Source organism: Pleurodeles waltl, chromosome 12 (genome assembly GCF_031143425.1).
Source record: "Pleurodeles waltl isolate 20211129_DDA chromosome 12, aPleWal1.hap1.20221129, whole genome shotgun sequence".
Classification (NCBI taxonomy): Eukaryota; Metazoa; Chordata; class Amphibia; order Caudata; family Salamandridae; genus Pleurodeles; species Pleurodeles waltl.
Genome location: NC_090451.1, coordinates 519,079,715 through 519,103,761, shown reverse-complemented (window position 1 = coordinate 519,103,761; position 24,047 = coordinate 519,079,715). Strand labels below are relative to the sequence as shown.

The following is a 24,047-nucleotide window of genomic DNA, read 5'->3' as shown; positions in this document are numbered from 1 at the left end:
CTCTGGGTGTATTTCACAATAAAATGTACACTGGCATCAGTGTGCATTTATTGTGCTGAGAAGTTTGATACCAAACTTCCCAGTTTTCAGTGTAGCCATTATGGTGCTGTGGAGTTGGTGTATGACAGACTCCCACACCATATACTCTTATGGCTACCCTGCACTTACAATGTCTAAGGTTTTGCTTAGACACTGTAGGGGTATAGTGCTCATGCACCTATGCCCTCACCTGTGGTATAGTGCACTCTGCCTTAGGGCTGTAAGGGCTGCTAGAGGAGTGACTTATCTATGCCATAGGCAGTGTGAGGTTGGCATGGCACTCTGAGGGGAGTGCCATGTCGACTTAGTCATTTTCTCCCCACCAGCACACACAAGCTAGCAAGCAGTGTGTCTGTGCTGAGTGAGGGGTCCCCAGGGAGGTATAAGACATGCTGCAGCCCTTAGAGACCTTCCCTGGCATCAGGGCCCTTGGTACCAGGGGTACCAGTTACAAGGGACTTACCTGGGTGCCAGAGTTGTGCCAATTGTGGAGACAAAGGTACAGTTTAGGGAAAGAACACTGGTGCTGTGGCCTGGTTAGCAGGCCTCAGCACACTTTCAAATCATAACTTGGCATCAACAAAGGCAAAAAGTCAGGGGGTAACCATGCCAAGGAGGCATTTCCTTACAGACAGTCAACAGAATCAACTACACATAAATCACTTAGAGCTGCTGGAGGTCTTCCTAGCACTAAAAACGTTTCAACCTCTTCTGGCTCACATACACATTCTTGTCAAAACAGACAATATGACAACAATGTACTACCTAAACAAACAAGGGGGGACACACTCATCACAACTATGCCTCCTAGCACAAAAAAATTGGCATTGGGCAATTCACAACAACATTCGCCTAATAGCGCAATATATTCCAGGCATTCACAATCAATTAGCGGACAATCTCAGTCGCGATCATCAGCAAACTCACGAGTGGGAAATATATCCCCGATACTACAAAATGACTTTCGCCAGTGGGGGACAACAGACATAGATCTGTTTGCCACAAAACAAAACATAAAATGCCAAAACTTCGCGTCCAGGTACCCACACCCTCAGTCCAAAGGCAATGCTCTATGGATCAATTGGTCAGGGATATTTGCTTACGCTTTTCCTCCTCTCCCACTCATTCCTTTTCTGGTCAACAAACTGAGTCAAAACAAACTCAAACTAATACTCATAGCACCAACGTGGGCACGCCAACCGTGGTACACCACACTGTTGGACCTCTCAGTAGTACCTCACATCAAACTTCCAAATAGACCACATCTGTTAACACAACACAAACAACAGATCAGGCACCCCAATCCAGCGACGCTCAACCTAGCAATTTGGCTCCTGAAGTCTTAGAGTTTGGCTATCTAAATCTTCCAAACGAGTGTATGGAAGTCAAGAAAACCTACTACCAGGCATTGCTATGCTAATAAATGGAAAACGATTTGTTTTCTACTGCCAAGCAAAACACATCACACCTTTAGACGCGTCCATACAGGACATCGTAGACTATTTACTACACTTAGAAAAAGCTAATCTTGCTTTTTCATCCATCAAAATACACCTCACTGCAATTTAAGCTTACTTGCAAATTAAACACACAAAATCACTATTTAGAATACCAGTCATTAATGCCTTCATGGAAGGACTAAAGCGGATCATACCGCCAAGAACACCACAAGTGCTCTCGTGGAATCGTACCATTGTACTTACACGACTCATGGGCCCACCTTTTGAACCCATGCATTCTTGTCAAATCCAATTCTTAACTTGGAAAGTGGCATTTCTAGTGGCTATCACTTCACTACGAAGAGTTAGCGAAATACAGGCGTTCACTATTGAGGAACCCTTTATACAAGTACACAAACATAAAGTGGTTCTCCGCACAAATCCAAAATTTCTACCAAAGGTCATTTCACCGTTTCATTTAAACCAAACAGTGGAACTTCCAGTCTTCTTCCCACAGCCAGACTCTGTTGCAGAAAGAGCACTGCATACATTAGACATAAAAAGAGCTCTAATGTACTAAATAGACAGAACAAAAGCATTTCGTAAAACTAAACAATTGTTCGTCGCATTCCAGAAACCCCATGCTGGTAACCCTATATCCAAACAAGGTATAGCCAGATGGATAGTTAAATGTATACAGACTTGTTACCTAAAAGCTAAAAGAGAACTACTCATTACACCAAAGGCACACTCCACTAGAAAGAAAGGGGCAACAATGGCCTTTCTAGGTAACATACCAATGACAGATATTTGTAAGGCAGCAACTTGGTCCACACCTCATACGTTTACCAAACACTACTGTGTAGATGTGTTAGAAACGCAACAAGCTACAGTAGGACAAGCTGTACTAAGAACATTATTTCAAACAACTTACAACTCCTACAGGCTGACCACCGCTTTTGGGAGGATTACTGCTTTGTAATCTATGCACAGCATGTGTATCTGTAGCTACACATGCCATTGAACGGAAAATGTCACTTACCCAGTGTTCATCTCTTCGTGGCATGTTCCGCTGCAGATTCACATGCGCCCTCCCACCTCCCCGGGAGCCTGTAGCCGTTTAAGTTGCAATTATAAATTGTATATATGTAAATAAACATTCCTTTAGAGCAAACTATGTACATACATATCTATTCCATTGCATGGACAGCTTTACTATTCTCATTCTACCACTCCTACCTCACCCTATGCGGGAAAATAATCTAAGATGGAGTCGATGCCCATGCGCAATGGAGCCGAAAGGGAGGAGTCACTCAGTCCCGTGACTCAAAAAGACTTCTTCGAAGAAAAACAACTTGTAACACTCCGAGCCCAACACTAGATGGCAGGAACAGTGCACAGCATGTGAATCTGCAGCGGAACATGCCACGAACAGATGTACACTGGGTAAGTGACATTTTCCATATATATATATATATATATATATATATATATATATATATATATATATATATATATATATATATATAGATATATGTATAGATATATATAGATATATATATATAGTGAGATATAGAGATATATAGATAGATATATAGATATATAGTGGCCCTGCTGTCACATCTGGTGCGATATGGATCTGACAGAGAGCTGCACGATACCACCTGTCGATGCAAGAGGGAATTGCTACAAAAATGTCTAGATAGGGTCTGACGCCTGGGGAGATTTACAAGGTGAGGAATCTGCGATTAGAATTTCCTTTCAGAAATAATCAATATTAAAACAGGGAAGGATGAGTTTAACCTGACAGTGTTTGCAGATAACGATCTGATTTTGATTACTGACCTGCTGCACTCATCTCATTTTAACCCCTCTCATTGGAACTAGGGAGGTAGGGCATTGCAGGCCGCTAAGGAACAAATGGAAATTTTACAACAAGACTTTCCCTTTAGATGGGTAGTTAAAGCTACGATCTACCAGGGTATTTTAGTAGTACCATCCACCTCACAGAACATTGTGTTAAATTATTTTTCTTTTGCAGCAGAGCTGCGCACTAACCATCTGAACTGTAATAGAGGACAGTACTCATGGCTAGGAGTGGCTGCTGTAGAAATGTCAGCCTTACCTAAACTAATGTTTTTATTCCTGACCATAGACCTTCCAATCTCACCTAAACGTCTTGTTGAGTTTGAAAAATTAATCAATGATGGAAGGGAGATGAAACCCGGCAACTACCCTCCACAGTCGTGGCTCCAACTACTCTGCGTCATACCCAAGTCAAACTGCCCTAGCCAAGCCCAAGCAGCAGATAGGGGAGCCATCAAAATTAAACTAGACTATTTCAGGGACTATTTCAAGCACAGGAGCCTTCAGGGAATGACCTCTAAGTCACATTTCAGAATGAAGGTGCTCACTAAACTAATTCCTAAGATTTTCTGTGGTCATTAGAATAACTGTTGAACTCTTGCATTCTGTGTGATTTATTTACGTAGTATTGCCTAGTGGTAGAATAGTATGTTGTCTTGTTAAAGTAAACGACCTGGCTGGATAATCTGTAAGTGAAGAAAATTGAATGACTTGTTGAGTTCAGAGCTGTAACTCTACTCTGCCTCTGGAGCAAGGCTTTGACTGCTTCCCTTGCTATGCTGACGGGGAGTCCTTAGTTCTAAGTTACCAGTGTCCCCAGCAGGACACCCCAGATCATCAGTAGTGAACAGTCACCTCTAGTGAGGCCTCATCGCCCCTGTGTGTTCACGGATCCCTGAAATGGTTCTGACACCAGGTACTCCTTGGAAAATTAGGTAGGAATGATGTCCCACGCAAGAGGCAAGGCCCAACCCTGCCTGAAACTCCTGTTAGACTTTCAGCAGCCATTCATTAACACTGTTTCTTATCTACCAGATTTAAAGTGGACGTTTGTTAAAGTAGTTTCCATTGTATATACATCACTCATCTTGTCACCTTCCTTCTTGACTCTTCAAATTATGTTGTCTTTCAGAAAAAACTTCAGTGTGCAACAGATGAATCTAACCAGTTGGACAGAGAGATCGCTCTAAGATATGATATGCTACAGAAAATTGAAGTAGAGACCCAACAGGTAGAAGAGGTAAGTGAAAGCACTAAGAACAACCTAAGTAGTGCACTAAATTATGAGAAACTGTGCATTGTAAGAGATACTAGCAAATATTGTGCTCAAAAGTGTTTAATACCTTCACATCAAAGCAGGATTTTGAAGAGTTCACTTGTTTATAGGAGAGTCTGTTTGGTTACTGTGGAGAATGGTGGAGCAAGTGATGTAACCTGTTGATTACTTACTAGTTATATTGAGTAAACTGTGCCCTACTGTCCCATTACTGTCCTTCAGTAAGTTAGGATGAGTCCATCTCCTAAACACAGTCCTCTTTGTTGCTCTTAAAGTGTTTATATATATTGAGTTCTACCTCTTGACCTGGGTACCATTATACATGGCTCTTCACCCCTACTCTTTTTAGTGTAATAAAATAGATCTAACATCAGCAGAAGGACAGGTCTGGGTGTCAAAAAATTAGATATGATGCCCATCAACTGCAACCACTGGCACAAAGTAAGCACTGATGTCTACAAATGAAATCTAGGAGGATACTCGCAAATAACCTTTTGTATGTCATTTACAGCTGGTGAGAAGTTGCTAGAAGGAGCTGTTTTGTAGTAGCCCCCGCATGCATTCAGTTTTTTGTATGTGACCATTGGCTGTTTTCTTATTAAAAGACATTTCTGATGCCAGAGGACATTTCTGTGGGGGAGATGTTACAGACAAAAAGAAAACTTTGAACTAAGAGGGTAAATAGCACATCCCATCAATTATAAGCTTTCTGACTGACCCACGCCTTCAGTCGAACCCCTAACCTTGCAGTTCTTATATGATCTATTTGTGACACTGTGAAACGAACACTGTGATTAGTTTAACTTATCAGAATGTGTAGAATAAGGGCGTTGCTTCTGGTCTTGAGATGCGTGGAAGTGCAGAGTACTGATAATGACGACAAGAAAATGGGACAGGACTTGGGTGTCTGCATGTGTAGGGCGGGTCTGGATGTGTTATTAGCCACATGTTCCTCACAATTGATACTTGACAATTGCCCTCCCTTCATTATGCTTCCCTACCATGGGTTCTGGTCCTTTATTTCCGCGCAAGCAATATATATAAGTTAACGCCCAGAGAACAGGATAATCAAACTGAACATATATACCTTGAGATTTTGGAGCTTCTTGACAAATCGTTTTGCATAAATATGCTTGTACTGTGTGTTTTTCATTGTTATTTTCATTTTGACTGTTATTGGTATTACGTTGTAATTTCTGCACTCCACACTGATTCTGGCAAACCTTTTTGATTGGCTAATAGGACTCTGCGCAAGAGTGATCGAAATCTCGCGTTCTTGACTGCGAATAATACCGGGGATATGCTATGCTAGCTCTAAACCCGCGCCCTACCTCTGTTAGCAGTAAGCGTCGCTATCAGCAATTGAAGTAATGGTCTGTTGTACTGTTCAGAGGCGAACAGATCGAGGCTGAAGTCTTTATCTCTCGAGCGATTTACACTTCACGGATGTTAGATTGGATAAACATTTAAAGCACTATTCAATCCGTACAATTGTTTGATATTGATGAAACGATCAATTATCGCTGCGTTTTAAAATAGGTGAAACTTCAGTAGAGGAATAATGTCTTTTAAGAGCACAACAATAAGAAATGTGAATGCTTTTGGATCCTGGGCCATACTTGAGTATTCTTGCAGTTGTACGTGTACCCAGTAGTGTACACGGAAGTACTACACAGTATGGAGTATAATGCAAAGTAAAGTTCTAGAAACAACAGTGTAGTTGCTGCACTGTACCAGATAAGGAACCGTTGTCACTTTTCTGTATGGCTTAATATGTGTTGTATTAAATTATTTTTTAGCAGTTCTTGAACTTGATTTTTACACTCTCAGTCTTGGTAAATATCTTCTGTGACCTAACAAAGGAGCCAAGTGGTCAATTATATAAGTATATTTATTTGTCACCCTGTTTTAATGAAAGTCGTGTTGATGAGGTCTATTAAAGTCACCTTTTGTGTCTCATTGTTAAACCAGCAATTCCAGAGAGGCCTTAACAGAAACTGTGCGGTTAAAGGCATTCGCCCATCTCAAGGATGGGTAGTTTGTGTGTGTGGTGCTTGTTGGTCTAGTTTTCCGGCTCTGGATTTGTGCAGCCATTTCTGAATCAGTCGCTGGAGTTGATTAATGCATCGCCTGCAGAGGGCCATCAGTGCTATTAAATATCTGACTTTAAAGCTGAGATAGGCAGTCACCGGTCAGTCCAACTGGATCTGTGATCATCATATTATCAAAAGTGCAGGCAGCCAGGCGCTGCTTCCAACGTCTTTATCCACTTTTGACTGGTTTGTAGAGGCGGTTTCTCCACTTTTCTTGAGTGCTTTTATCTTCTGAACCATATTTGCAAACAAATACACAAGACAGGAGTGGAAGGATTGCGTGACATCTCCCTAAAGAACTTGTCTTGCTCCATTTACTTACTTCAGGAGCGAGCCAAAGCAGAGGCCCAGAACAAGAAGTTGTGCCGTCAGCTGTCAGATTTTCGGGTGCCCCCTGTGTTCGACTATGTGCAGGACAAAATGGAGAACTCTGACCTGGAGAAGAGCATCAAGGCTTGGGAGAGAAAAGTGGAGATTGCGGAGGTAAGGCTGATTTCCACCCCTTCTCCCCTCTTCTTACGAACAACTTCAAAACCAGATTATAAAGAGCTACACAGTATGTGTAGAGTAAACAACTGAAAGGCATGCTCAAAATATAATGCCATGTGACTGCCAATGTCAAACACCAGCTTTGTTGTGTTCCACATGATAGTGGTTGTCTTCATTCATTGAAGCTGTGATCAGTCGAATTTATATAAAAGATGCATTTAGCTGTGTGAAACTCTGCTTTTGTCCATTGTGTAGGGTGCAAGAGCACTTTTTTTTTTGCAGTTTTATATGGCATAAATATGGTGCGAGGGCAAGAGAGCACTTCACATAAGAACCACGTGACATTACAGATTTTTTTTAGGGATGGGCTGAGGCCGGGACTTGAACCGGGTTCCATAGTTGTCAGCCCTGGCCGTTGGGCAACATCGCCTCCCTCCATACAAACGTTTTGTTTCTACTTCTACAAGGATGTGCTTGCTGCAAGTGTCTCCTCATTGCTTCTGCAGTTGTCCCAATGGGTGTTTTCTATTTGTATTTAAACATTGCTAAATAACACTAGAACATAGGCCTAGAACACGCACAGGTATAGAAAATCTACACTAATAGATTGAACTAATATAAAAACCATAATAAACAATACATTGTCCAAACCTACCATAGAATATATGTGCAAAGGTATTATGTGTTAGATGAATACAAAAAAATCAGAAAACATCACTTAGCTAAAGCTGTTTCACCATTTCCTTCAAAGATTATTTCCATTAATTTGAAAAGTTCAAACTCTGAGCTTTGTTCAGACTGTTTTGTAGTTCACTAATATTGTCCATTTTGTACCTACATACTCAAGAAACGTGATTACACCTAACCCAACCTGCCTTACACAAGCATTAAACCTTGAAATAGTGGGAATGGAGAGTTGAAAGCAGAAGTCTATGACACCAAAGGGGGTGAGGAGTACTAAACTTGAGAGCTGCAAGTGCAAATGTTGGAACTTGGAAGTCCCAGGCAGGAGAGTGGTGACTGAGGAATTAGTAATTGCTGGATGGGTAGCCGCTGGAGCTTAACAAATATGACGTAAAAGTGGGTGAGATATACCTTGGTGACTAAGAAACATCGATGTGGGAATAATTACTGGCTTGCTGATGAGATATGGTTTCACTAGAGGTTCAACGGGAATCGGAGGTTGCTCAGCAGAGGCCAGTAAAGGCTACTTTGGGAAGTGGGCTAAGTTGGAGTATAGGGAGATGGAAGCAGGGGCCTGCAGACTTCTGATGCTGAGACCTGGCTGGCAACCTGGAGGCATGGCCGTGTTTGTGGGTCAAGGTCAAATAAGGGGAATACATTACTCCAGATTTAAGAACAAGAGAGGCTAATAGAACTTGGCAACATAAGTCAAGAATGTGGAGGCATGACTAGTTTGGGAAGGCATTACTGCAAGACTCTTGAGACATGAGTGGGAAAAAGGCAACATGCCAATTGTTTGGAGGAACGCAAGAGATATTTTAACAAAATCATAAGATTGCTAATGTGAAAAGTGTATTAACAGGTAGTTTATCACAGAATGTGTTTATATACACATAGAGAGGAATACCCACGTTGATACTGTTTTTTTGCCTGCACATACAATAAATATTCGAATCAATTCAAGCTTTTTTAATTATTCTTAGGTAAAACCTCATTTTAGCATTATACATAAATAGCACTGGGCCTCATTCCGACCCTGGCCGGCGGCGGTAGCCGCTGGCCTGGCGGGGCCCGCCAGAATACCGCTGCGCAGTCACAAGACCGCCGCGGTTATTCTTGGTTTCCCGCTGGGCTGGCGGGCGACCGCCAGAAGGCCGCCCGCCAGCCCAGCGGGAAACACCCTTCCATGAGGATGCCGGCTCCAAATGGAGCCGGCGGAGTGGAAGGGGTGCGACGGGTGCAGTTGCACCCGTCGCGATTTTCAGTGTCTGCATGGCAGACACTGAAAATCTTGGTGGGGCCCTGTTACAGGGGCCCCTGCAGTGCCCATGCCATTGGCATGGGCACTGCAGGGGCCCCCAGGGGCCCCACGACACCCCATACCGCCATTCTCTTCCTGGCGGCCAAAACCGCCAGGAACAGGATGGCGGTATGGGGCTCGGAATCCCCATGGCGGAGGATTCCCCAGGGCAGCGGGAAACCGGCGGTGCACCGCCGGTTTTTCGTTTCTGACCGCGGCTGTACCGCCGCGGTCAGAATGCCCATGGGAGCACCGCCAGCCTGTTGGCGGTGCTCCCGCGGTCGTTGGCCCTGGCGGTTTTTACCGCCAGGGTCAGAATGACCCCCTTTGTATCTATTTAACAGAGTGTGCAACATTTAAGTACACATACACGAAATAGACCTGGTAATGAGGTTATGATCTGGGTTTGTTGGAAATGTAATTTCATAAATGTTTTTTGCATAATTATATATCTCGCTCATTTATATATCTCTCGGGGACTAAAACCTGAGTAACAACTATACAAATCTGATGTAATTTTCAGTTTTGTTAGTGACTGAATACCATTTACAAATCTTAGTTTTGCTGTCATGGCATTTAAATGTTTGCAAAGTTGATCCTTGGACCATCCGTCTGTCACAAAGTCGATCTTCAGGAGAGTTTGTAGTTCTTACACATTAGCTAAAGCACTACCTTCATACAGATGTACTGGTCTTTTAATCTCAAACCTGGAATAGATTGAGGATAAGCACATTCTAATCTTGCCCAGTAACGTGCAGGAGATTTGGCAGCCATCCGATTAAAAGTAGTTCTGCTACTAAGCTGTAGTCTCATCAACATCCTTGAGAATCCTTTCCGTAAATGTAATTCTCCTCTCGTAGCATTAAATTCATTGCAATTTAGTTTCCCATCCACAGAACCCAAATACATGGGTGCATCGTACAAAACAGTTAAATTCATTTTAAACTAAAAAGCCCCTAAAACTGGTGCTGACGAACTACACCAAACATATCTGTAGTAAATGAAGCCCTGAAGTTATCTGGCATATTTTAAGAGAAAAATGTGTGCTTTAACTATTCCAAGATAGTGAGAATGTCAGGGTCATACAAACAAGTATGTTTTCAGCTGTACAATTTGGTCCTCTAGATGGGGAAATATAACCCTTTTACCTGCCAAGTTTCTGAATTTTTGTTTTTAAAAGTTTAAACATAAGATGACTGGTCGTATTATAGGTCACTAAGCAGCGAATGTCTGAAACCCTAAGACTGTCTGATTAATTAAAGCTAAACTTTGGGCATACATTACCAGTAATACCTGGTAATCACCTAAAGTGGCGGATGCGAAGACATCAGGTTCTCAAGAGAGAAGGCAAATCCTCCAAATATGAATTGAGTAATGTAGAAACCAGCACACAACCTTGTTTTAGATCATTTAGAGTGTATATGTGGTTGTGTTTGCTCCAAAATGACCTAATTTGATTGAAAACAATTTATAGTGTGTCATGGAATCTGTGAATCAGGGAAAGAAGACCCTTTACATTTCCAGATTAAACAGGCATACATATAACTAATATGATGTTCCACACTCATTATTTGTTTGTAGCTGCAATTGACAACGCCCATCGTGAAGAATGGCATAGGGGCATAGTACCCCATCCCATTGAGAACAACCAGAATTGGTTCAACCTGCAGAGCCAAAAGATGAAGCTTTACAGGTTACTGGCGCAATGGACCTCTACAGTGTTATGTGCAGGGAAGGGGTATTTTCTCTTCCCATTTTCCCAAGGGAAATCATTTGTGATAAACACAGAGGCTCAACTGTCCTTCCTGAACATAAAACTCACACAATACATAGGAGTTAAGTATCACCTCAGCTTACCTAAAAGATTTTGTGCATAGACATTCACTGGATATAATTGATGCACATTAACAACCGACGTGGAGTTGCTTCCAGATGGAAGAGTCCCACTTTTGGTCCCTATAAAATCTCAGGTCTTACTAACATACATTCAAACATATGTGGAATCAACTTTTCGTTCCATTTGCACCATGCCCTAGTGAACTTGCATCACAGTGCAGAGGATAAACAGTGCCTAGGTGCTGCCTCCCTCTTTGCGGAGTCCTTCCTTCAAATTGGGCGCCTCTAAGCTATCCTCAGATCAAGATGCTATCGGCCTCCCAACCTGCTAAGCTGGGTCACCAATGAGGCAGAAAGACTGTACCATTACTTACAGCGTCCAGAATGATGGGGGAACAACCCTTTCCTTACTGTGGGTGCACTTGTTAAATGGATTGCCATTGCCCATCCTAGTGGAACCCTAGGCACTACTCTGACAGGTTGCTTTTCTTTGGGAGCCAGCACCCACCGCCCAATGGAGTAGGTGACTGTTCAAGTACCCTAACCCACTTCGAGGGTTGGTAGTTCTATGTGGTGCCCCAAGCAGATTGCCCACTAAGTACTGGTGACAACATGCATTGCTTCACCCATCCCTCGGCCTGCAAGGGGGCTCTTATAGAGGAGCTAAATAGCTGTACTCTTAAAATAATTGGAACATTCATTTACTTAATTCACTGTGAATTTACATTGTGGCTTGGTTGAGTATCCAGGACGTCCATAGATGCATATACTTTCAATGTAATCTCTTTTATTGCAGCTTGGTAAGGAGAAAGGCCAAGGAGGTAGGTTCTATGAGGAGTGCAGTGTTACACACTGGGCGTTTTGCATGATTATGCAAGCAGGGAAGCCGTGGGCAGTGGTGTTTATCTTAATTTGCAGTTCACCGTCAGTTATTTTATATATGATGATGCCCTAAAGCTTTTTTGTCGGACTGGCATCTGTGTGTGTTTTGGGACAGGAATGTCCAATGCGGGGTAAAAGGGTTTGTACCCTGTATTGAGTGCCTAATTGCATGTGAAACTGATGTCCTCAATTTTATTTTGGTCTTGGCCTCGTGCTAATATAGCATGTGCACTGAGGGTTACGACCTGTCCTGTAACCTGGAGGTTCAATTCTGCAGCGCGTCTCATCCCGCGATCGAGCTTCCTCCTTTCTTTGCGTATCTAGCGAAGTCTACACTTGGAGTGTGCTTCATAGACCCTGCGATTGTGCCTATCTTCTTGTGTCTATAAAAAGAATTCCATTTGGGTGCACAGACACATGAATTTTCTAATGACAACCTTGGAGTGCGAGATACATTCCTATAACTCTGCCGGACCTTATGCAGGTATAGGGTACAACGGGGTCCTAACAAGCCATCTGACCCTTCTTTATTGTCAGCTGTTTTCCGGTCCGGTTCTGAATCTGATGTAGCCTAAAAGGGTAGACAGTGCAACGTTTCCACTTGTAAGTAGAACCCACTCTTATGCACTTTGGTGGGTGCACTTGGTGAATGATTTTGTGTTTTTTGATTAGAAGGTGTCCCTTTAACAACTTTTCTCCTGATGAGACCCCATATTGATTAGAGGGTCAATACGTCATTGACTAGGCCTAAACGAACTCAGTCCTATTGCTGTGGTGGATTATGGCATATACAGGCCATGATTTAATTTGAGTAATGTACGGCTCTTGTTTGGAAACCTGTCTTGATGCATTCATTATGTGTTTTCTATTATATATTACGGGTTCCATTTGTCTGGGACATTATGCAACTTTTGATGGATACCCCACATGAGTGGGTATTTCTTTGGGGTATTGTGTAACTTTTTATATGCACTTCGCACAAATAGATTTGCTTAAATAATCCCTTTATCAGTGTATCTAATTATTCTCTGCAAATGAGTGTGGAAGCTGTCTTTCTGTCTATATGTTCTGCTGCGGAGCTATTGTCATTGTGCTAGATTATATCAAATATCCACGTATATTACAGATAAGAACCACTGTCTTTTTAAATATGTTGATATAGCCCAGGTTCTTACGTGCCTTTGTCTTAGTATGCCTGCAACCTGGAAGAGCACACCAAAAGTTCCCTCATAAAGCAAGGAACTACTGCCCTTCGCCTGGGTGTATCACGTAGCGCAGTGTATTGTCTTTTGTAGATTTTTAGTGTGACCAGATCCTTTCTCTGTCAGTGAGAGCTTAAAGTTCCACTGTTATGTGGATTCAGAAACCTGTGCTACCATTCCGTTGGTATATTGAGCCTGCAACACGTCTGGTATGTTGGGTGAGTCTGACTACCATTTGGATGCCCTCGGTCATAGCACCGCACAAGTTTGAGAGCGAGGATAGATTCCCCAGATATAGGAAGGGTATTGCTTGCATTCCTGAGAGTGGATAGAGTCAATAAAAAAATAGGAGCATGAAGTCAGGGCTGCCTTTTAAAATTCAAGGGGGACCTTTGTTGCAAAGGTGCAAAGAGCTGCTGATTAGTTCTCTGCTGTTTGGTGGATGGTTGCAGTGATGGGGAGGGACTACATTTTCTGCTATTCAAGTTGAGGAAGTTTCTAGTCAGAGCTTACCCTTTGTCTGTCCTTGATTACTACTTCAGGTCGAAGATAGCAACAAGGTGCAGCAAACTTGTGCTTTATTAGACTATTTATTGGGTACTCTTGCTTGTAGTGAGCCCCATTGCAGACTGCTGTGGGAGACATCACTTAACGCAAAGGCTGTGTCTGAAATGCAGCCTGGGAAGGACATTTGAAGTAAGACCACCCAACCGGTTCTGAAGCCTCAGACAGGGCATCCACATCCACTATTTTGAAAACGTATCTCAAGTCTAACTCAGACTACCCCACGTTTTTCAAGTTCCATGTTCTTTATGACCAAGGAAGGGCTTGCTTCGCACAGTACTCCAAGGACTGTTGTGTGACCAGGATTGGTGGCTGCCTGACAGTCAATCACGGAGAAACATAATGTCACCTATTATCAAAAAAGAAACACACCAAACTCCTTAAAGGTAACAAACAGAGAGTAACAGGAGAGGGACAGGCAGGTAGGTATGGATACTACGAAATATTTGAGGAAAATCCACCCCATTCTTTTACACTCTAATTGACAGTTGGTCCAACTATTTCCCAGTCACATCCGCACATGACATCTAAAGGGTTCCTAAAGAGCTTTCATATAGGAATTATAAGCAACATCCTAAATAAAGATGATTGGCTGCGCTGTATAAATGAGATGAATTAGTTGATTTAGATATATCGTTTTTTTATATTTGCCGCTTTTAGTAAAGTTTTTTATATTATCGTTTCTCTATCAGATTCATCTGTATTTTTTAATTATGCTGTTTTTAAGATGTAATCTGTCCTTTTATGATTATTATATAAGAATCGAATAAAGATATTCATACATTCATTTATTCATTTATTCAAGCAACATCCTTAAGAAAGAAAACAACACTGATTTCCCCAGGCTTCCTATGCATTGGCAGAGATGCATTCCAAATAAGGCCCTCAATATGACCCTGGCGGTCTGAAGACCGACAGGGTAGCGGTGGCGGTCTCACCGCTGACGGGTTGGTGGTGGTGAGCGCCAAATTACGAGTTCAGCGGAAGCCAAACAGACGATTCTCTGCCCGTCCCGCCACTTTTCCGCAGTCCACCGGACTGGTGGTGAGCACCTCCAGCACTGCGGATGCCGTAATACCGACGCGGTAAACCCCGAGGTGAGCACCTCCAGCACTGCGGATGCCGAAATACCGACGAGGTAAACCGCCAGCATTTTTCTGGTGTTTAGACCGCCAGAAAAAGCTGGCGATCTTGCATCCTGGCAACAGAAATAAGCATTCCTGTCACCAGGATACACACACTTCCACATACCTGCATGCATGCACTCACACACTTCTACACACAAACACACCCCAGTCACCAAATCAATCAATCACTGCATTTCTAAAGCGCACTACATACCCATGAGGGTCTCAAGGCGCTGGGGGGGGGGGGCGCTACTGATCGAAGAGCCAGGTCTTGAGAAGTCTTCTGAAGGCCAGCAGGTCCTGAGTCTGTCGTAGGTTGGTAGGGAGAGTGTTCCAGGTCTTGGCGGCGAGGTAGGAGAAGGATCTGCCGCCAGTGGTGGTTTTCCGGATACGGGGAATTGTGGCGAGGGTGAGGTTGGCTGAGCGGAGGCTTCGGGTGGGGGTGTGGAAGCTGAGTCGGTTGTTTAGGTATGTAGGTCCGGTGTTGTGTAGTGCTTTGTGTGCGTGGGTGAGGAGTTTGAAGGTGATCCTCTTGTCGACGGGGAGCCAGTGCAGGCCTCTTAGGTGGGGTGTGATGTGGCTGCATCGGGGGACGTCGAGGATTAGTCGTGCCGAGGCGTTCTGGATTCGTTGTAGTCGTCTCAGGAGCTTGGTTGTTGTTCCTGAGTAGTGGGCATTCCCGTAGTCGAGTCTGCTGGTGATGAGGGCCTGGGTGACGGTTTTCCTTGTGTCAGGGGGAATCCATTTGAAGATCCTGTGGAGCATCCGCAGGGTGTTAAAGCAGGATGCGGAGACGGCGTTGACTTGCCTGGTCATGGAGAGGGTGGAGTCGAGGATGACCCCCAGGTTGCGAGCGTGGTCTGTGGGTTCCGGGGCTGTGCCTAGCGATGTGGGCCACCAAGAGTCGTCCCATGCTGATGGGGTGGGTCCGAGAATAAGGACCTCCGTTTTGTCTGAGTTCAGCTTCAGTCTGCTGTCCTTCATCCAGTCGGCTACGGCCTTCATTCCTCTGTGGAGGTTGGCTTTGGCGGAGTGGGAGTCTTCGGTGAGGGATATGATCAGTTGGGTGTCGTTGGCGTAGGAGATGATGTTGAGGTTATGTTGTCGTGCGACGTGGGCGAGCGGTGCCATGTAGATATTGAACAGCGTCGGGCTGAGGGAGGATCCCTGTGGGACGCTGCAGATGATCTTGGTGGTTTGTGAGCAGAAGGGTGGGAGGCGGACGCTCTGGGTTCTGCCGGAGAGGAAGGATGTGGTCCAAGCCAGGGCCTTCTCTTGAACTCCGGCATCATGGAGGCGTGCTGATAGGGTGCGGTGGCAGACTGTGTCAAAGGCTGCTGATAGGTCCAGGAGGATGAGGGCGGCTGTTTCTCCTTTGTCCTTCAGGATCCTGATGTCGTCAGTGGCGGCGATGAGGGCGGTCTTGGTGCTGTGGTTGCTGCGAAAGCCGGATTGGGAAGGGTCCAGGATGTTGTTGTCTTCGAGGTTGCGGGTTAGCAGTTTCTTGACAATCTTCTCTGTCACTTTTGCCGGGAACGGGAGCAGGGAAATGGGCCGGAAGTTCTTGAGGTCTTTGGGGTCCGCCTTGGGCTTCTTCAGAAGGGCGTTGACCTCAGCGTGCTTCCAGCTTTCCGGGAAGGTTGCTGTCTCGAAGGAACTGTTGATTGTTTTCCGGAGGTGGGGCGCAATGGTTGTGCTGGCTTTGTTGAAGACGTGGTGAGGGCAGGGGTCGGATGGGGATCCGGAGTGGATGGAGTTCATGGTTTTGATGGTGTCTTCGTCGCTGACCTAGGACCAGGCGGTCAGGCGGCTGGTGCGGGTGGTGGTCGCAGGGGTGGTGGTCTCGGTGGTGGGTGCGGGGGGTGTCGGAGTTGAAGCTGTCGTGGATGTCGGTGATCTTGCGGTGAAAGAAGGAGGCCAGGGAGTCGCACAGGTCTTGTGATGGTGGGATGTCGTTGGTGTTGGAGCTGGGGTTGGAGAGTTCTTTCACGATGCTGAAGAGCTCTTTGGTGTTGTGTGCATTGTTGTCTAAGCGGTCCTTGAAGGCGGTCCTCTTGGCGGTCCTGATGAGTTGGTGGTGTCTGCGGGTGGCGCTCTTGTGGGCTGTGTGGCTGTCTGGTGTTCGGTCGTGGAGCCATTTCTTCTCAAGTTTCCAACAGGTGCGCTTGGCGATCCGGAGGTCTTCGGTGAACCAGGCGGCTTTCTTGCTGGTGTGGTTGGTTGTGGAGGTCTTGAGAGGGGCGAGGGTGTCGGCGCAGTCGTTGATCCACTGTTTGAGGTTAGTCGCGGCGGTGTCTGGGTCGGTGGGTGGTCTCAGGGCGAGGGTGGTAGTCAGTTGGTCTTTGGTGATCTTGCCCCAGCAGCGGCGTGGTAGCTGTTGGGTGCAGTGGTGTGTGGTGGGTTTCCTGAAGGTGAAGTGGACGCATCTGTGGTCGGTCCAGTGGGGTTCGGTGGTGTGGCTGAAGGACACATGGGGGCTTGTGGAGAAGATGGGATCCAGCGTGTGTCCAGCGGCGTGGGTGGGTATTGTCACGAGCTGTTTGAGTCCGAGGTTGTCGATCAGGGCGGTGGAGTTGGCGTTGTTGTTGTTCTCGAGGTGGAAGTTCAGGTCCCCGAGGAGGATGTAGTCCGTGGAGGCGAGGGCGTCGGTGCTGACGAGGTCGGCGATGGTGTCGCTGAACTGTGGTCGTGGTCCGGGTGGTCTGTAGACGAGTGTTCCTCTGAGCGTGGTGTTGGGGTTGGTGTGGATCTGGAAGTGCATGTGCTCGGCGGTGGTGAGGGTGTCGTCGGTGTTGGTCGAGACTCGGAGGGTGTCCTTGTGGATGATGGCGATTCCCCCGCCCACTCCGTTGGTGCGGTCTCTGCGGGAGATCTTGTAGCCCTGTGGGACGGCTATGGCGATGTCTGGTGCTGAGGTGGCGTTCAGCCAGGTCTCCGTCAGGAAGGCGACGTCGGGGGTGGTTGTGTCTAGGAGGTCCCAGAGTTCGATGGCGTGCTTACGAGCGGAGCGGGTGTTGAGGAGGATGCAGTGGAGGTGGTTGCGTTCTCTGGTTGGTGGTTTGGTGGGCTGGATGCTGGTGAATCTGCAGTTCCGGCAGACGAAGGGCCCTTGGGTGCGCTTGGGGGTGGCCCGGTAGCAGGGGTGGTCTCGTCCAGTGTTGAGTGTGTGGAGGGTGCTGGAGTCGTAGTGCAGTCTGGCGTTGCCGGGGCGCGGGGTCCAGGGGTCCTGGCGCTGGGCGTGGTCCAGGCGCAGACGGGTACAGACGGGCTTGCCTTTGGCGCGCCCGCTGCGCTTCCGCGCGGCGACCTCCATAAGAGGCGAAGTGGGAGGGAGGAGCAGCTGGGAGGAGGGAGCGGGGCGGCCAATGGGCGAGGGCACGGGAGACAGAAGGTAAAAGGGGGCGGGCTGCAGGGGAGCAATGGCGGGCAGTGGGGGGTGGGGGGGCACAGAGGGCAGTGGCGCAAAAGGGAGCGCCTAGCAGAGAGACAAAAATGAGAGGCAAAAGCAGAATGCCAAAATATAAACAACAATTACAAGACAAATTGGGAAAAAAAGATTAGCAGTACAACCAACAGTCACCAGGGGTGGCGAACCCTCGGCAGCAGCGGGAGTGAGACACGGGCAGCCAGGAGGAGCCGTGCGGAGCGACCCGAGGTCAGGTCGCACTCACTGCCGTGCGGAGACCTCCATAAGAGGCAAAGTGGGAGGGAGGAGCAGCTGGGAGGCGGGAGCGGGGCGGCCAATGGGCGAGGGCACGGGAGACAGAAGGTAAAAGGGGGCGGGCCGCAGGGGAGCAGCAGCGGGAAGTGGGGGGGCACCGCGGGCAGTGGCGCAAAAGGGAGCGCCTAGCAGAGAGACAAAAATGAGAGACAAAAGCAAAAGCAGAATGCCAAAATATAAACAACAAGTTACAAGACAAATTGGGAAAAAAAGATTAGCAGTACAACCAACAGTCACCAGGGGTGGCGAACCCTCAGCAGCAGCGGGAGTGAGACACGGACACCCAGGAGGAGCCGTGTGGCGTGGGGAGCGACCCGAGGTCAGGTCGCTCCCCCACGCAAAGGTGACAGACATACACACCCATTCACACTGACATACATACACAAACATCGCTGACACGCACGCATTCACTCACCCCTCCCCTTCTCCACCACATACCCACATTCACGCCCCCCTCACCCACATGCATCCATTCACGCCCCCTTCCCATCTCCACACCACATCGATCCATTCACTCTCTCCCTTCTGCACCGCACACATGCACTCACCCCAACCATCCGCATTCACCAACATACATGCACCCATATCCCCCCGCATTCACGACACTCACACATGCGCTCACACACGCACACACACACACCCTCCCCTGTCAGATGATCACTTACTTCGTCCGTCAAGGAGGTCGTCCGGGAGGGGACAGGTCTCGGCGCTTCCACCACCAGCAGCGCCCCACCATCAGGACACCGGTGTCCTTTTGGCATGGCAGCGCCGGCAATGGAACCGCCGCCGACCGCCAGCACGAAATCAGGTGGAAATCAAGATGGCAGTCGCAATGTGCAGGACTTAACACCACCAGCACTGGTGGTCTTTCGGCACCCACGGCTTTGGCGGTCTTGTGAAAAGACCACCAAAGTCGTAATGAGGGCCTAAGTCTTAGCTCCTCTATGCCAGCTGACAACATATAGAATTATAGATGGATAACAGTGAATTATGGCAATGTTTTTCACCAAGGGGTTCTGGAAGATATCAGATCGACAATTGTCACTCAGAAGTCTAAGGTGAAAAAGATTTCCGTAATTCACTTTTTACCTATCTATAATTTTATGTTATGCATGGCCCTGAAATCATCTGCCCCTGCTTTTAACTACTACACAGGAGCAGAGGAATAATGGGGGAAGACATAAATAACGTAACATATATAATACCTATGGCCACCATTTTGTGCCTTCCCTACCCTGAAGGAACTGTGGGTCCAGCTTTTCAGCACTGCTCTGATAGACTCTCAGGAAGGCCAGCCAGAGCAGTCAGGAATTTCATTAGGTGTACCAAAAGTGGTTACAAGTTCTGTTACCCACAGGTGCTATGTCATAGCAGTGAATTCTGGATTCAGAATCCACTTGTTAACACTAATGGCCCTCTTTGAGACCATGCATAACATACAGAATTACAGACGGATAATTTTAAGTTATACGGATGTTTTTTACTGATGTCTAAGATGTGATTCAGAGGCCGGAGGTGAAAAACATTCCTGTAACTCACAGTTACCCATCTATAATTTTGATATGTACGGTCTTCAGAATCACATGGCCTTGGTTTTAACTGCTAGGCTGCAGCAAAGTAGCAATGGGGGAGGCGCACATAAATTAAGCATCTCCTCTGTGCCCCAAGTGTGAAAAAAAACTTCATCTGCCCCCCTTAGTGAACCCCCACCACATTCCCTGCATTCTTTTCCCCCTCAGCAGGCAGCTGTGCTTTCAGTCAAAGTAGACAAGCGGCACTGCACTAACAATCTCTAAGAGAACCCTGTCAGCCTGGAAGGGAAGGCGTTAATGAGGTAGTGACACTGGGGAACCAGTTTTGTTATCATTTACTGCAACTTCATAGCAGTGAGTTATCAGATTCAGAAACTGATGTAACAATAGAGGCTCTCTATGACACCCATACATAACATATATAGAATTATAGATGAGTAACAGTGAATTGGGAGAATGTTTTTCACCTCGAGGTTCTCAGTAACATGAAATAGACAATGCTCTTGCCTCCAATCAGAGGTGCTCCTTTCTATAAAATAGCCATTACCATGCACCCTTCACCATACAGGCAGTTTACTACACAGTCTTCACCACGCAGGTAAGTACCATACAGGTAAGTATTTATACTTTTACCAAGCAGTATTTTACCACATAAGTATTTTCTTTGAATAACATGTTTTTTATGTTACTTTTAAAAAAGTGGTTTAGTTGCAGGTAGAGGTAAAGGCAGGCAATGGTGATTTTAGGGGTGGGTAGAGGAGGTAAAGTAAGGTAAGGGTGAGGTGATGGGATGGAAGAGTGATGGGAGAGGTAAAGGGAGGTAAGTGTAATTTTAGGAGTTGGGTGGGTATAGTTAAAGGGAGGTAAGTATATCCTTGTGTGTGTGTGTATATATATATATATATATATATATATATATATATATATATATATATATATATATATATATATATTTATATTTATATATATATATATATATATATATATATATATATATATATATATATATATATATATATAAATGTATATCCAAGAAACAAGTGACTCAAACAGATGATTTCACCCAAGAACAAAAATATATTTCTACTACAACGCTTCAGCTTCCTCACGTAGTATAAGAAGGTTTGCTCAGTGGCTGCACAGCTGACACTTCTGGATTTTCAAAAAGCATCATGAGTGAAGATTCCAATTGGAATGTGGAATCAATGCAGTCCTGAGAACTCTTCAGATATGCAAAAATCAAGTGGTATTGTCAGTAATGTTCAGTCCATCTGAATGCAGTGATTTTAAACGGTACATCCAGAAGTTTTCTCTGATGTCCAGTAGTTCTTCTTTAGAACATGTTCCACAAGGTTAAAATGATTGGCTACAGGCTGGCCAAGTTTCTTGTTAATTATTGCTGATTTGTGGTTCCTGAATCGTGTATGGAGGTCATTCACTGCTTGGCCTACATATTGTTTTTTACAGCTTTGGCGTTGACACTGAATCACATAAATAATGCGTGTTGATCGACATGTAAGATGCTGTCTTATTCCATAGGTCCTTCTAGTAACAGAGCTAGTTACTGATGATGTTTGTAAAAGCTATTCACTTGTGATGCACCTTTTAGAATCACAGCAATGAACTCCTGCATCTGTTACAGCTTGCTTAAGTTGTGCTCTCACAATAAGCGATCGTAAATTGGGAGCTTTGCTGTAAGCAATTGTCAGGATAAAACCCTTCATAAGTTGAGCTTTCGAAGACTGCGTTTGGTGTATAAAATTACTTAGTATATCAGGCTCCTACATTCCTGTGACTACCGACTAGCAGATGTTGTTACATGCTAGTTGCCACACTTTCACACTCTTGGTTAAGCACTACAGTTTACATTTTAACTGCAGGACTTGTTCTGAGAGCTGGTTTGGCAGAGACGTCCTTCACAGTCTTTTAATTTGAATTTCTCAGGCTACCACATTGCTCACTAGTAAGTAATACTGCTGTTGAGGCTCCATTGGCTGGAGAAGAGACATTATAGAAGACAGAGACATTATGAAGCTGCAGAATGCATCTGTGGGCATTTTACTGCATTTAAAGTACCTGTAGATGTTCCTGAGTGAGAGAGCTTGAACAAACGCTTTTGACTGTCTTTGGCATAAAAAGGGAGAGTTAGAAAATGGTAGTTGGGGGTTTGAGAACTGACGAGTTAGGGGAGAGGGAACATGGCTTACTTTAACAAGTTACAAGATGAGTATATTGTTTTGCTTTGTCCTAATATTGTGGAAAGCCTCTGTAGGTTGTACTTTGTATACTGTAGAACCCTAATGAGTCATCCTTATTCCTCTAACCTCCACTAATATTTGGGTAAGTATGGTGGATTGTGTTATGTTGCAAATCCTGTTGGTTTAGATGTTCTTTGCATTATTTTTGTTAACTGGATGACTGAAAATTCTTAATGAACCTTTTATGTTTACCTATACATAAACAGCTAATGTCTGCCACCATTTGAAGTCACTTGCACACTTTCCTGTGTGCCTGCACGTAGTACGCCATCCTGTCTGAACGCCTTAGTACTATTTGCAAGTCCTTTGATACATCCTTCTATACGTATATTCTCATCTTGACCTGAAGAACTGATCCTCAGTTTCAGATTCCATCTCCCATTGCCACCAGTTTCAATGGATAAAACATGTGTAATTACAGTTAAGCTCTAATAGACCTTATTTAACTAGAGAGAAGATTCTGAATGAAGCTCCGTGCAACTATCCATATGCACCTCATAACTTTCCCTATTTGAAGTCCTTTGCATCATTTTCCTGTGTGCCTGGTGATAGCCCATTGGCAGGTGAGGGAAGTGTGATATAGCTGTTCTAAGTGTACACCCCTGTGTGTACTTCACTTTGTTTGTGGCTATAAATATTTGGCCACAGTTTTAGTCCAGTTAACCATCGTCTTAATTCTCTTTTCCACTGCAGATGTCTTTGAAAACATACCGCAAGGCATGGGACCAGATGAAGATGGCTAGTAACCAATCGCAGGTTTTCAATCAGGTCTACGGTGTGTAGTGATTATGTTGCATAAGGAACCTTGAGAGGCGAAATACCAGAGAAGAAAAGGCACACCCTAGCACTAGATTCCTCCAAAAGAGATACCATATTACTGGTTAAAATAAATAATAGATGACAAATGCTGTTTTTGTGTTTTAATACATTTGTAACAATGCTGGCCTTTACAGAGACGTGTGCCTCCTTCATATACACTGTCACTAATCATTTCCCAACCACATCAAGCACTGGACATAGAACATCTTCATTTGAACTGTATTGGTTGGTAGTGTCTAGCTTGAGTTCTGCCTCTGGTATGAGATGTTTTTGGTTGTAGTCAATATGTAAGGTCATAATCCTCTACTCAGCCATTAAGACACACTCATTCAAAAAGTTAAAACACAGCGTATTGGACTTAATTCAAGTGATGGCTTTATTACTTTGATTTTCTGTAACATATATCAATTGCACTCCTGGACTCCTCTCATAGTGATTCCCTGTTATGTTTGGGTTTTGTATTCACTTACTTCTTTCAGGCAAAGAGACCCCCTTACACAATTTCAGGACAAAATGTAAAATTCATATAAATTCAGCCACCACTGTGATATCCGACATACTGTATTGTACCATATTAGTTTCTGATGAATTCTTTTTTTGACATACACTATACACAATTTTAAAACTTCTCAGGCTGGGCCACAATTATTTAAGTACCTCAGTTCTGTACAACTACAAATAATCTCCTGCTGAGGGTAAGGGGCCTTTTTGAATTACACTGTTTTATACTTCTACCCTTATTTAGTCAAGTGGGATATCTGTTCCTCCATTAATTTTTGCGTGTTTTGCCTCTATCAAGAGGATTCATAGTAGTGGAGGTGTTCGCCAGAACTCCAGCCCACAACATGTATGCAGTATGTTCAAAAGTCCGTTTCCTGAAGAACACAATTCCTATAATCTGAAGGCTCATCATTTCTTGT

The 24,047-nt window shown here is 45.0% G+C and overlaps 1 protein-coding gene across 1 annotated transcript in view; it reads left to right on the top strand.

The window, feature by feature from the left end:
* CFAP263 (cilia and flagella associated protein 263) overlaps positions 1 to 23,260 on the top strand; it is a 191,466-nt gene extending 168,206 nt beyond the window's left edge. Inside the window, exons 7-9 of the mRNA XM_069217411.1 lie at positions 4,477 to 4,584; positions 7,041 to 7,196; positions 23,002 to 23,260. Coding sequence (XP_069073512.1) covers positions 4,477 to 4,584; positions 7,041 to 7,196; positions 23,002 to 23,091 — 354 coding nt within the window. The 3' untranslated portion in view covers positions 23,092 to 23,260. The remainder of the gene's footprint in view (positions 1 to 4,476; positions 4,585 to 7,040; positions 7,197 to 23,001) is intronic.
* The last annotated feature ends 787 nt before the right edge of the window (positions 23,261 to 24,047 follow it).